Genomic DNA, 13,528 nt, shown 5'->3' with positions numbered 1-13,528 from the left:
GCTTTGTGAAATCCCATAGCTGATGCCCATGGCTGCTGTCAGTGTAGCCATAGTGTTTGGGGATGGCACTCTCTGGGAGAATTCGGCTTATAGAGTTCTTTGTTTTGCCCTCTTGAGAATGGTGACATCAAACTCCACTGGGTACCTTTTGCTCAGGAGAAATAGTGATTCTGTAGAAACAGTTCTCAGGTTTGCAGGTAATGTGCTCAGCAACCCAGTACCAAAAGCTCTATGGCTTTCTTTCTTTGTCTGGAATGCCAACCACCCAACAGCGGCAACAGAAACCCTGTGCTCTGTCCTTGCCCAGGTTTCTCAGCTCAGTTGCAACTCCTGCTGCTCACTCTTGCAAGAGTGCTCACCCAGTCTCTCTGCTCCTCCCAGATGAAGGTATTGCCAGCTAGAGCCAGCTTCCTCCATTCTTCAGGTTGAGCTCTGCTCTGGGCTCCAGGCTGCAAGGTTGTGTCATGGCTAGTCTAAGCCCTCCTCCTTTCTCACCTCCCCTATTTGTCCCACTTGCCAACCTTCAGATGTTTCAATATGCGACACTCTCAAGCATGTCTGTATGTTGAGTAAAGAATCTTTTGCGAAGGATTAACTATTCAAACTATTGAAATTATAGGCAAAGAGACCAAGGGAATCTCTCATGTTACCATTCTTTGATGTCACTCAACAAATAGTTTTTCTTTAGGAAATTTATAAATTTTAGGCCACTCATGAAAAATCAATGTGAAAATATACAAGCACATATTTGACAAATTAATTCACAATATTATGATGATTAGAATATGATGTAATTATAAATAATTAGATAGAACATTTAGGAAATTTATTATGGATGAATTAAATATTTTATAGAATAAACATTCTCCATCCCAGCATATCTATCTCCCAGCCACATTAATTACATATATGCATAAATATCACAATTTGGTTCTTTTATTAATCAAAGTAACTGAATAGTTGCCAAATTTATTCATCAATTTATGGTGCATAAATATAATGAACAACTTCAGAATTTTGTAGCAATATTTATAATTACAAAATTTTTGAAAGCCATATCAGTTACTGTACAAGTGTGTAAAATAAATATTTTATTTTTATTCAATTTCATTATTTAAAAAAAAAATCTAAACAATACTAAAGAATTGATATTGATAGGTTTTAATGTTAGTTTGGAAAACCTATTATTGTGTCCTACCAAACCATTTTGTTAACAGAATTTAACATAAATTTTTAAGGTCTGATAGATTGCAGGTATATTAAATCTATATTGTTTGTCTGTGCAGAAAGACTGAACATGTACCAGCTGCCACTATTTGCAAGTTTCATTTCAGAGTTCTCAAGTGTTTACTTTTGTGATATATCTTTCTTGCTTAGAGAGTAGGATCACTCTCCAGGCCTTGGCATGGACTTTATATCAATGTAAATGCTTACACTATCAATAAACATTCACCATGCCCTTGTGTTTATAATCCTTCATAAATTTTCTAGGAAAGGAAATGCAAACTAACTTTTCTTGAGCCTCTACTACATATCTGACATGGCACTGAGCCCTTTTACTTTCTTCTCTTATTGAACTCTCTTGATATTCCATTAATTTCACAAGAACAAAAAATATGCTTTTGTCTAAAGATATGTGTTTAAGACCAGGTACTGCAGATGTACATGCTTTCAGGATAAGTGAGAGGTCAACATTTCAAATGTTATGCATTCAACCAATATGAAAATTTTGGTGCATAGATGGCATTTCCTTTGGTGCTTTCTTTTGTGTCAGGAACGGATCCCAGAGAGTCCTTCTCCTGCTCCCTCTCTGGAAGAGAGTCATCGCCCTGGGAGCCAGACCTCCTCCCACCCCAGCAGCAGTGTATCCAGCTCTCCCTCTCAGATGGATCTTCATTCAGACAGAATGGGTAAGTATTTCACCTGAAGCAAGGACTTTAAAGATACTCTTTCAAGAAATCCTTTATTAGGTAACAGAGAGGGGGAAAAGGAGCTGGAGTATCTGATGCCTCCTTAGTAAAAATGGTGTTTTAAATTGTTTTCTTTTGTTGAAGCATATGAATAACAAAGTGTTAGATGTTTGTTTCCTGGTAAGGCCTTCATTTACTGTATCCTTGGATCTCATGGGTATGATATGATGGGATTTTTGCAGAGTATATGTTAGTTAAATATGTTGCTATTTAACAGCTAACGTGATACAATACACTTGTTACATTCACAGCATCTTCTCTTAAACATGGAATTTAAAATTTCCTTTAGGCAGTTTATCATTTGAGTGATTAAAAGGTCAATCAATATATGGTTTGCTACAATCTCAAAATTTGGATCACAAATATTTGATATGGTTTCCCCTAGTTTTTTATTGTCTCAGGAATCTTATACCATAGACACAATTTCAAAAATACTATGTTGCTCTTAGTGGTGTGATATATTAAAGATTTGAACCTAGCCACAGTTCTGGCACTAACTAGCTAGGAAATCTTGGGTATGTCACTTAACCTCCATCAGTTTCTTTATCTAATATGAACATAATTACTATTCTGCTTAATACACTGGATTTTTGTGAGGTCAAATGAAATAATATCTGGAAAAACACTTCAGAAGTTTAAAGTGCTAAGGAAAAGTGAAGGATAAACACTATTTTTCTCTGTGTGTCTTTACCTTGTTTGCTTATCATCTCTTGCTGTCTGGTCTTACTCAGTTACACAGATATCACTAAGTGTATTCAGCCAATTGTAACAAATTCTCATTTAGTATATAATTATGAACCATGTGAGCTAGGCAAAATCTTTGTTAATCTTCTGTACCTACACAATCCAATTTCTTAAGTATCTATTCCCTTTAGGGAAAATGAATTTTGCTCTTCTTTTAGTCTTATTTACTATAGGGATACTCTTTATTTGAACTCTAAATTTTATACTTCCCAGTAATGATTGCTTATAGCCTCTCCAAAATAATGACTTTTTTACCCCCACTGGGCTGGGTGGGGGGAATTGAAGGATTAAGGAAGGTGTTATGTCCTGAATTTGTGTTGGAACAGATGAATATGATTTCTCTCTTGTGGAAATTTATCCAAGTCCTTCTTAGCCTGTCAACATTATATGTTGTTTATGGCTTTTTAACTTCATAGTGAGCACAGTGGATCTCAAACCTGGATCCTCATTATAATCACTTATGGAGCATTTACAAATCTGAATGCCTAGGCTGCATGCTAAGAGTTTGATTTACCTGGTCTGGAATAGAGCCTGGCAGAAGTGCTTGGTTTTGCTTTTCAGTATCATCTTAGGAGATTTTAATGTGTAGCTGGAGTTAAAGACCACTAAGATAGAACTTGAGGCTAATGGACCTAAGGGAGTAAGTTTAATTCCTGGAAAAGTTGACATTGGTCTTCTAGCTTTACTGTTCCGTGAACACAGACTACCTGTTTGTTACAACATTGCATGCAACTGATAGGAGGGCGTCTGAGCAAGACAAGCAAATATAAGCTGGATGACCACTGATGAATAAAAAAAACGAAAGACACATCTTCTTTGGAGATATTGTGTTTTGATGAGTAACTGAGCAAAAAGGAAGGGGAGATAATTTTTTATTGAGTGCTGACTAAAAGCAGAGCACATAGGATAGATATATCATAAAAGTATTGCATCTTACACTTAGAAGTAAAATCAAATATTTCCAAAGGGATATGATGTTCTAAAAACATCTTGAAAACATAAAACATTTCTAATTCCCTTGGCAATAATTAAGCTTTCAATCACATTCTAAATTGTCCAAACACATAGTGAGATTGTCTATAAATGAAAAAAGGGTTTGATGATTTTTTATTTTAAAGTTATATAAAGTTTATTTTAAAGTTATATAAAGTTTAAATAAAATATAACTAAAGAAAATTAAATGATAAACTATGAAAATTGGCATGAGTTCCCTCTTTAAATATAAAATTTTTGTGCACAAACACAATAAAACAGAAAGTTATATTTTATCTATTAATTTTACTATATATATGTGCAAATACTCTAAAGTAACATAATGCATAATGTTTTAAATTTATGAACTTAAGTGGTACATTTTCTTCAGAAGCATTTTGGGAAATATATTAATTACAGAGGTAAATAGCTAATTTGCACAAACATTTTGAAAAACAAATATTTTAAATGATTTAAAGGAATATGTTGGCAATTATATATTAATTTTATTTTTAAAAATCACATAATTAAGCAGCTAATTGATTTGTAAATTATATGATTATCTGACCAACACAAATGTTTTTACTGTTTCAGAAGTGTATAAAATTCGTGTTAGTTGTTATTGAAATAAAGTAGCCATTTGTACAACGCTTTTCTGCCTTTCTTTTGAGTGAATTGCAAGGAATCACTCAGTTATATCTCTTATTTACAGTTATGATGTCCAACCATAGAGAGGAACTTATTGCTGATCAGGATAATGGACCAACCATCAAAAAATTCCAAAGGGATAATAAAGGTAAAATAATTTTTTCTTATGTGATGTACATATAAAGATTAGATACAAACTCAATTAACATACCAGTACTGTCTATTGCATCCACATTTCCTTAAGTCAGAATAGATCCATACTGGCTTTAGATAAATGATTTTTGTAGGAAAACAATAGTGTTTACCTGAAGCTTGTTTATTTGCTGTTTTAAATTACATAATCAGCCTGAAGTTTGTCTGTGCCTGCAGTTGGAAATGTAACCTTACAACCCTTTTATTATGCCTGATTAGAGACATCCGACTTCTTTTTTAAATTGTACATCCACTTTGCTAACAATTTTAACTTATTTTTATTATTTTAATGTATCTTTTATTTTTTAAATCTTTATTGTTGAAAGTATTACAAATGTCCCCTTTTCTTCCCCTCATATTTTTATTTTATGAAAATTTTTTCTAAGTTATCTTTATTCTTGAAAGTATTAGAGATGTCCCCTTTTCCCCCATTGATCTCCTCCACACAGTATCCACTGCACCCCCAGGTCTTCTCCATACCAATATCTGTGTCCATAAATTATGCATATAAGCATATACGTTCTTTGATTAATCTTTCCCCACATACTCCCATACAATGGAGTAAGACAGTCTCTTGTTAACTATTTTCAAATGAGTCACCATTTGATGGTTATGCTTGAAAACTGAATTTCTGTCACAAAGAAGAGATATTTCCCTCAACTTTCAAAAGTGATTTTAAAAATGTATGCTAATTTGGACATTTCAGATGAAAGCTTAGCAAGGAACTCCAATCAATATTTACCTGGAATGGTAGTAGATATGACATTAATCTGGCTTTTGATCAACTGAAGTACATTTACCACTTCTGCATAGTATGCAGTTTTTCTTAAGATACCTGTTTAAAGAAGGTAGGGAGTAACAATTTCAAAGTCACGTTATCTTGATATGAAAGCTGAGTACAATCTTGCGTAAAAAGCTGCAAAAGTAAGAAAAAGGGAAAATACATCAACATATTTCAAAATATTTTTGAAAATATATCAAACATCCATCAAATGTTTGTAAGCATATGTTATAAGTTTTGCTTTATGACTATCACCGTGAGTTAGACAGTAACTGTGAGCTGAACATAAACTAACATGTAATCTATCCGATCCTCAGATGGGCTGTTTGTACTTCCCTGTAAGGTGCATTTTTTCTATCTCTACTAAAGATGCTCATAATAGAGAAAAAAGACTTTCTGAACTGAAGACTTAATAGATACATTTTTCTTTCTTCTCTAGATTGAACTTCCTAATAACCTAAATGAGCATTTTAGTTAGAATTTGGAGTAATGTATGATTTTAATTTTATTGATCCATGGTTGATTTCCTTGCCACCTGTTTAGTATTTTCTCATCCAAGCACTGAAAGGCTATACCCTCTGGGGCTCTGAAATGTAAATGATTGATTTCAAAATAGTCAGAATGAAAGAAGTTAAGTTCAGTATATTAAACTACCCAAATTCTTACACAGGTAATGAAATTCTAGTTAAAGATGAAACTTTATTCATAACCCAATAATAGTTTGTTCTTGAGAACTCTTTCCCACTTACCAAGTCATGACTATTTAAAGAACAGCTTGATAGTAAAGCAACTTTTCTAGGAAAATATCAAGCTGTACCTGGTAATATGATTTTATTGGTACTGCAAACTCCTTAAGTTAAAATGACATTTAGGGCTGGCCTGGGTACTTCAGTGCTCAAGTACATACTGCTGTGTCTTATGAGAAATCAGCTGGAGCACTTATACAGATATACAGGTAACTGATTTTCATAAAATACACAGTGGTACCTACTGGCACTTTTGAATATCTTGCTGTGTAATGGCACGGTTTTACACCCTTCAAAGAGGTTGGTCACACAGTCTGATGAAGACATTAATAGACAGGAGTGGCATATTAAACTGCATCTTTGTTATAACAGAAAACTTTCTTTTAATTGAGGTGGCCTATGTCTAGTACTGCCAGTTATATTTGTGATATTAAGACGAAATGTATTTCCTTCAAGTAAATTTTGCTATTAAAAGGGAACATAGTTAAAGTAGAAGCCTCAACATTTATTAAGTATGACAAGTAAGCAGTTTATACAACTGTTGCAAACATATGTTTTCACATCTGTTTTGAGTAATATCATCATGATTTTAAAAATGATTTATAGCTTTGGAAATTAAAAAATGTCAGCTTTGCTATTATGTGGAAATTTTTAGAAAATGAAGAAATATCATTAGAGTTTGCTTCATGTAGCCTGTCTTTTACTATGCCTTGTAAAATTGGGTGAGAGTGCGATACATGTCTCAAATGATAATTTGCATTTTGCTTTACGTTTTTATATGCAGACTGTTCATGTCTTTATTCTCAGGGCTTTCCTGGCAGTAATGTTCATCTAGACTGTATCCACTATGACTTACCAAAATAGCTATTTTAGTTTTGACTCAAAACTCTAGTTTGACTCAAGTCCTGTATTTTGACTACACCAGATGGTCAGTCAAGTGAAGACTTTGATTTTACTTTCCACAGACTTTTTCAAACAAATTGGCCAAGTCAATTTGCATTTTACATTGTTGTGTTACATGGCTTTTAACAGCTCTGGTATTTTTAGAACAGTCAGGATCACCTTCCTTAGTTTACTCATGTAAAAGCAAAGACAAAAAGCAAGACCCTCTTCCCTTGACAGCCTCTGGTCTCTCAAACCACTAGCAAGAATAGGGGCTTTTGATATTTTACATTTTGTATTGAATGCATTTATTGAAAGCTTTATATATAAGAAGTACTGATTATCAAATCTGAAATACTATAGAAACAGTAGAACAATAAATTTATCATGTAGCCCAAAACTTGAGTCCTCTGAACCATTACAATTTAAATCAACCCACAGGATATAGATGGAAAGCTTACTAGTTTTAACATCTTTGGATCATAACAATCTAAAGTATATCTCATGGTGAATAAAAGTATTATCACATTTATTTATATGCAGATAGGCTAATTTCAATTTAGAGGAGGGTTTGGGCTACATATTGACAGTATAATAATGTAAATATCCTGTATTTTATAAGATGCATCTCTTTCTTTATTCTGAGAAAACTTAGATGCTATACTAAATCTTTAAGACCTAGTGGTACTATTCAGTTGGAAATTATTATTGACCCTTATTAAAATGAGAAATATATCTTTTGAATATTATTTTTTTTTAATAAGAGAGACTTATGTACTGGGTCAACTAAAATATATACATCATTGCAAATGTATTTTACAATGAAGTTAAAATACATAATGGTGATTCCACTTATATGTGGACTCTAAAGAACAAAATAAACAAACAAACAAAATAGAAACTGACTCATAGATACAGAGAATAGATTGACAGTTGTCAGAAGAGAGGGAGGTTAGGGGGCTGGGTGAAAGAGGTGGGGGGATTAAGCAGTAATTTGGTAGTTACAGAATAGTCACAGAGATGTAAATTACAGCATAAGCAATATAATGAATAATATCATGATAATTATATAAAGGACTAGGTGGGTGCTTAAAGCATTGGGGGAACATTTTGTAAAGTACATGATTTTTTAACAACTTTGTTATACATCTGAAACTAATACAGAATAATACTGAATGTAAACTGTAATTGAAAAATTAAAAAATGCATAATGGAAAGTAAAATACACATTTTTTTGCATTTTATGCCATTCAATATTTCTAAATAGAAGAAAAACAAGGAGTATATCTTACTGGAAAATTTATTTGAATTACTTTCACTTTTAATACTTTCTATTTATAACCAAGTATGCATTCACAACAAGTTGCCAAAAGAATATGGAGAGATTTCATGTACCATTCAAGCAATCTCTCCCAATGGCAATATCTTGTATAATTATATGATAAAAAAAATAAGAAAATTTACATTGGTGTATCCACAGGCCTTATTCTAATTTCACTAGTTTTCCACACATTCATTGGTGTGTATGTCTCTATATGTATCCCTTAAATGAAATTTGATCACCTATGTAGATTGGTATAACTACCACCATAATCAAGATATAAGACTGTGATAAGGGGTTAATATCCAAAATATATAAAGAAGTCACATATCTCAAAAGAAAAAAAGGAATTTGATGAAAAAATGAGTGGAAGATCTATATAGACATTTTTCCAAAGAAGAAATACAGATGGCCAACAGGCATATAAAAAGATCCTTGACATCATTAATCATCAGACAAAATGCAAATCAAAACCACAATGAGATATCACTTCACACCTGTCAGAATAACTATTATCAAAAGGACAAGAAATAAAAAGTATTGGTGAGGATGTTGAGAAAAGGAAACCCTTGTACACTTTTGGTAGGAATATAAATTGGTGCAGCCACTGTGGAAAACAGTATGAAGACTTTTGCCAGAGGGGAGGGTGGTTGAGAGAGGCTGAAAAAGGTTAAAGGATTGAGAAGTACAGATAAGTAGTTACAAAATAGTCATGGGGATATAAACTACAGCACAAGGAATATAGTCAATAATATTGTAATAACTATGTATGATGTCAGGTGGGTACTTAAAATATCAGGGGAATCACTTTGTAAAGTATATGACTCTCTAAACACTATGCTGTGTGCCTGAAACTAAAACAAAATAATATTAACTGTAATGGAAAATTTTTTATAAATAACTACTGCACGTGCCTGGGTTGCAGGCTCGATCCCTAGTTGGGGGCATGCCGGAGGCAGCCGATCAATGATGACTCTCTCATCGTTAATGTTTCTTTCTCTCTCTCCCTCTACCTTCCTCTCTCTGAAATCAACAAAGATATATTTTTTAAAAAATAACTACCATATAATCCTGAAATTCCACTTTTGGGTATTTACCCAAAGAAAAACAAAAGCACAAATTTGAAAAGATATGTACACCCATATGTTCATTGCATTACTTACAATAGCCAAAATATGGAAACAACCTGTGTTCATTGACAGATGAATGGATAAAGATGTGGTTTATATATATAATGAATTACTACTCAGCCATACAAAGAGTACAATTTTGCCATTTGGCACAACATGGATGGACCTTGAAAAAAATAGGCTAAGTAAAATAAGGCAGACAAACAAAGAACAACACTGTGCAATTTCACTTATATGTAGAATCTAGCATAAACAAAACTCATAGATACAGAGAGAAAATTGGTGGTTGCCAAAAGTGAGAGGGGATGGGACTTGGCTGAAATGAGTGAAGGAGATTAAGAGGATCAAACTTCCAGATATAAAATAAGTCATTGCTGATGTAATGTACAGTATGGTGACTATAGTCAACAATAATATATTATAATTTGAAAGTTCCTAAGAAAGTAAATCTTAAAAGATCACATTACAGAAAAAAACTTTAATATTGCGTGGTGACAAAGGTGGCTTTACTTATTGTAGCAATCACTTTGTAGTGTATATAAATATCAAATCATTATGTTGTACACCTTAAACTAATGTAATGTTGTATCTCAATTATACTTCAATAAAAAATATAGGACTGTTCCATCACCACAGGTATGTATCTCCTGACATTCATTTATTAACCCCCTCCCCACCCTGATTACTAACTTCTGACAACCACTATTCTATACACCATATATATAATTCCATCATCCTAAAAATGTTATAATGAAATTGTAAAGCATTTGACTTTTTTGAGGTTATCATTTTTTCACACAGCATAAATCTTTTGATACTATCCAAATTCTTGCATATGTCAATAGTTCTTTTTCTCCCATTTAATGGCACAGTAGTATTCCACAATATGGATGAAACACAGTTTGTATAACCATTCATCCATTGTAGGTATATCTTTTCCAGTCTTTATTATATTTATTTATTTATTATTTATTTATTTTATTGTTCAATATATTAAAAATGTCCCTTCTTCTCCCCATTGACCCCTTCCACGCCACCCCCAATCCCCTCCCCAGTCCCTCACCACATTATTGCCTGTGTCTACGGATTAGGCATATATACATATAAATTCTTTGGTTAATCTCTCCCCACTCACCTGCCCACCCCCACCTTTCCTCTGAGATTCCTCAGTCTGACCCATGCTTCTATGTCACTGAATCTATTTTGTTCATCAGTTTATTAAGTTCTTTAGATTCCACATGTAAATGAGATCATGTGATGTTTGTCCTTCTCTGCCTGACTTACTTCACTTAGCATAATAATCTCCAGGTCCATCTCTTCTGTCCCAAAGTATGAGATCCTTCTCTACAGCCAGCTGCATAGTATTCTATGTTGTAAATGTCCCAAAGTATTTTCATCCACTCATCTACTGATGGACACTTGGGCTGTTTTGTGAACTTAGGTATTATAATTTGCACTTCTGTGAAGATAGGGGTGCATATATTCTTTCCGATTAGTGTTTCCATATTCTTAGGATAAATTTCTAGCAGTGGGATCACTGGGTCAAAAGGAAGTTCCATCTTTAATATTTTGAGGAAACTCCATACTGTTTTCCACAGTGGCTACATGAGTCTGCATTCCCACCAGCAGTGTACCAGGGTTTCCCTTTCTCCACATTCTCCATAGCACATGACATTTGTTGATTTGGGGTTTTTTGTTGTTTTTGTTCAAAATATCAGATGTCCCTTTTTCTAGCCATTGACCCATTCCACCCCACCCAACCCCCCTCCCCAGTTCCTCACCACACCGTTGACTGTGTCCTTGGGTTATGCATATATGCATATAAGTTTTTGGTTAATCTTTCCCCTTCCACCCATCTGCTGCACTCCTTCTGAGATTCGTCAGTCTGATCCATGTAATTGACTCATTTCTGTCCATCAATTTTTAAAATTCTTAAGATTCCACATATAAATGAGATCATGAGATGTTTGTCTTTCTCTGCCTGGTTTATTTCGCTTAGCGTAATATTCTTCAGGTCCACAAATACTGTCGTATATCCTATGAGATCCTTCTCCTTTACAGCTGTATAGCATTCCATGGTGTAAATGTCCCACAGTTTTTATATCCACTCATCTACTGATGGGCACTTGGGCTGTTTCCAGATATTAGCTATTGTAAGTGGTGCTGCTATGAACATAGGGGTTCATATATTCTTTTTGATTGGTGTTTCAAGATTCTTAGGATATATTCCTAAAAGTGGGATCACTGGGTCAAAAGACAGTTCCATTTGTAATTTTTTGAAGAACCTACATATGGTTTTTCATAGTGGCTGCATGAGTCAGCATTCCCACAACCAGTGTACCAGGGTTCCCCTTTCTCTACATCCTTACCAGCACATGCCATTTATTGATTTGTTGATGGTAGCTATTCTTATAGGTGTGAAGTGATTCCTCATTGTGATTTTAATTTGCATCTCTCTGATGATTAGTGATGTGGAGTATTTTTTCATATGTCTCTTGACCATCTGTATGTCCTCTTTGGAGAAGTGTCTATTCAGGTCCTTTGCCCATTTCTTAATTGGATTATCTGTCTCCCTCTTCTTGAGTTGTATGAGTTCTTTGTTCATTTTGGAAATTAGCCCCTTATCAGATACATCCTTGGCAAATATGTTCTCCCAGACCATGGGGTTCCTTTGTATTTTGAGGCTTTTTCTTTAACAGTGGAGAAACATTTTAGTATGATGTGGTCTCATATGTTTATTTTTTCTTTTGTTTCTCTTGCCTTAGGAGATGTATCAGTGAAAATTCCACTAAGTGAGATGTCTGACTTTACTGCCTGTTTTTTTCCAGGATTTTTATAAATTTGTGACCAACATTTAAGTCTCTTTCATTTTGAGTTTATTTTTGTGTATGGTGAAAGTTGGTGATTTAGGTTCATTTTTTTACATGTATTTGTCCAATTTTCCCAGCACCACTTATTGAAGAGACTGTCTTTACTCCATTGTATGCTTTTGCCTCCCTTGTCAAAAATTAACCGGCCATAACTGCATGAATCTATTCCTGGGGTCTCTGATATATTCCATTGATCTATATGTCTGTTGTTGTACCAATACCAGGCTGTATTGATTGCATTGGCTTTGTAGTACGGTTTGCTATCCAGTAAAGTAATCCTTCCCACTCTTCTTCTTTTCTAAGATTTCTGGGGCTATTCAGGTCTTTTCTGGTCCCATATAAATTTTTGGAACATCTGTTCTATCTCTGTGAAATATGCTGTTGGTATTTTAATAGGAATTGCATTGAATCTAAATTGCTTTGGGTAGTATGGACATTTTAATGATATTAATTATTCCAATCCATGAGCATGGTATATTCTTCCTCTTGTTTTTATCTTCCTCTATTTCTCTTGTCAGATTCCTGCAGTTTTCCAAATACAGGTCTTTTACATCCTTGGTTAAGCATATTCTTAGGTATTTTATTTTTTAGTTGCAATGTTAAATGGTATTGTTTTTTAGTTTCTCTTTGAGGGTTCATTGTTGGTGTGTAAAAATGCCATTGATTTCCTGATGTTAATTTTATATCCAGCTACCTTGCCAAATTCACTGATCAAATCTCGTAGTACTCTGGTGGAGTCTTTAGGGTTTTCTATGTACAATGTCATGCATTTGCAAATAATGACTGTTTTACTGCCTCCTTTCCAATTTGGAAACCTTTTATGTTTTCTTCCTGTCTGATGGCTGTGGCAAGTACTTACAGTACGATGTTGAATAAGAGTGGTGAAAGTGGACAACCCTGTCTTGTTCCTGTTCTTAGGGGAAATGGTTTTAGTTTTTGCCTATTGAATATGATGTTGGCTTTAGGCTTGTCATATATGGCCTTTATTATGTTGAGGTATGATCCCTTTATTCTCACTTTGCTGAGAATTTTTATCAAAAATGGTGTTGGATTTTATCGAATGCTTTTTCTGCATCTATTGATATGATCACGTGATTTTTTCTTTCAATTTGTTTATGTGATGTATCACATTTATTGATTTGTGGATATTATGCCATCCTTGCATCCCCAGTATAAATCCCCCTTGGTTGTGGTGTGTGATCTTTTTTATGTATTGCTAGATCAGGTTTGCTAGTATTTTGTTGAGGATTTTAACATCTATGTTCATCAGCA

General features: G+C 33.8%; 1 protein-coding gene across 1 annotated transcript in view; it reads left to right on the top strand.

Moving 5' to 3' along the window:
• DACH2 (dachshund family transcription factor 2) overlaps positions 1-13,528 on the top strand; it is a 665,744-nt gene that overhangs the window by 569,074 nt on the left and 83,142 nt on the right. The window contains exons 7-8 of the mRNA XM_087813311.1: positions 1,775-1,910; positions 4,399-4,482. Of these exons, the coding sequence (XP_087669437.1) occupies positions 1,775-1,910; positions 4,399-4,482 (220 nt within the window). The remainder of the gene's footprint in view (positions 1-1,774; positions 1,911-4,398; positions 4,483-13,528) is intronic.

Source organism: Miniopterus natalensis, chromosome X (genome assembly GCF_054644295.1).
Source record: "Miniopterus natalensis isolate mMinNat1 chromosome X, mMinNat1.hap1, whole genome shotgun sequence".
Lineage (NCBI taxonomy): Eukaryota > Metazoa > Chordata > Mammalia > Chiroptera > Miniopteridae > Miniopterus > Miniopterus natalensis.
Note: the sequence above shows the minus strand (reverse complement) of the source record. Positions and strands in the feature narration are given on the sequence as shown.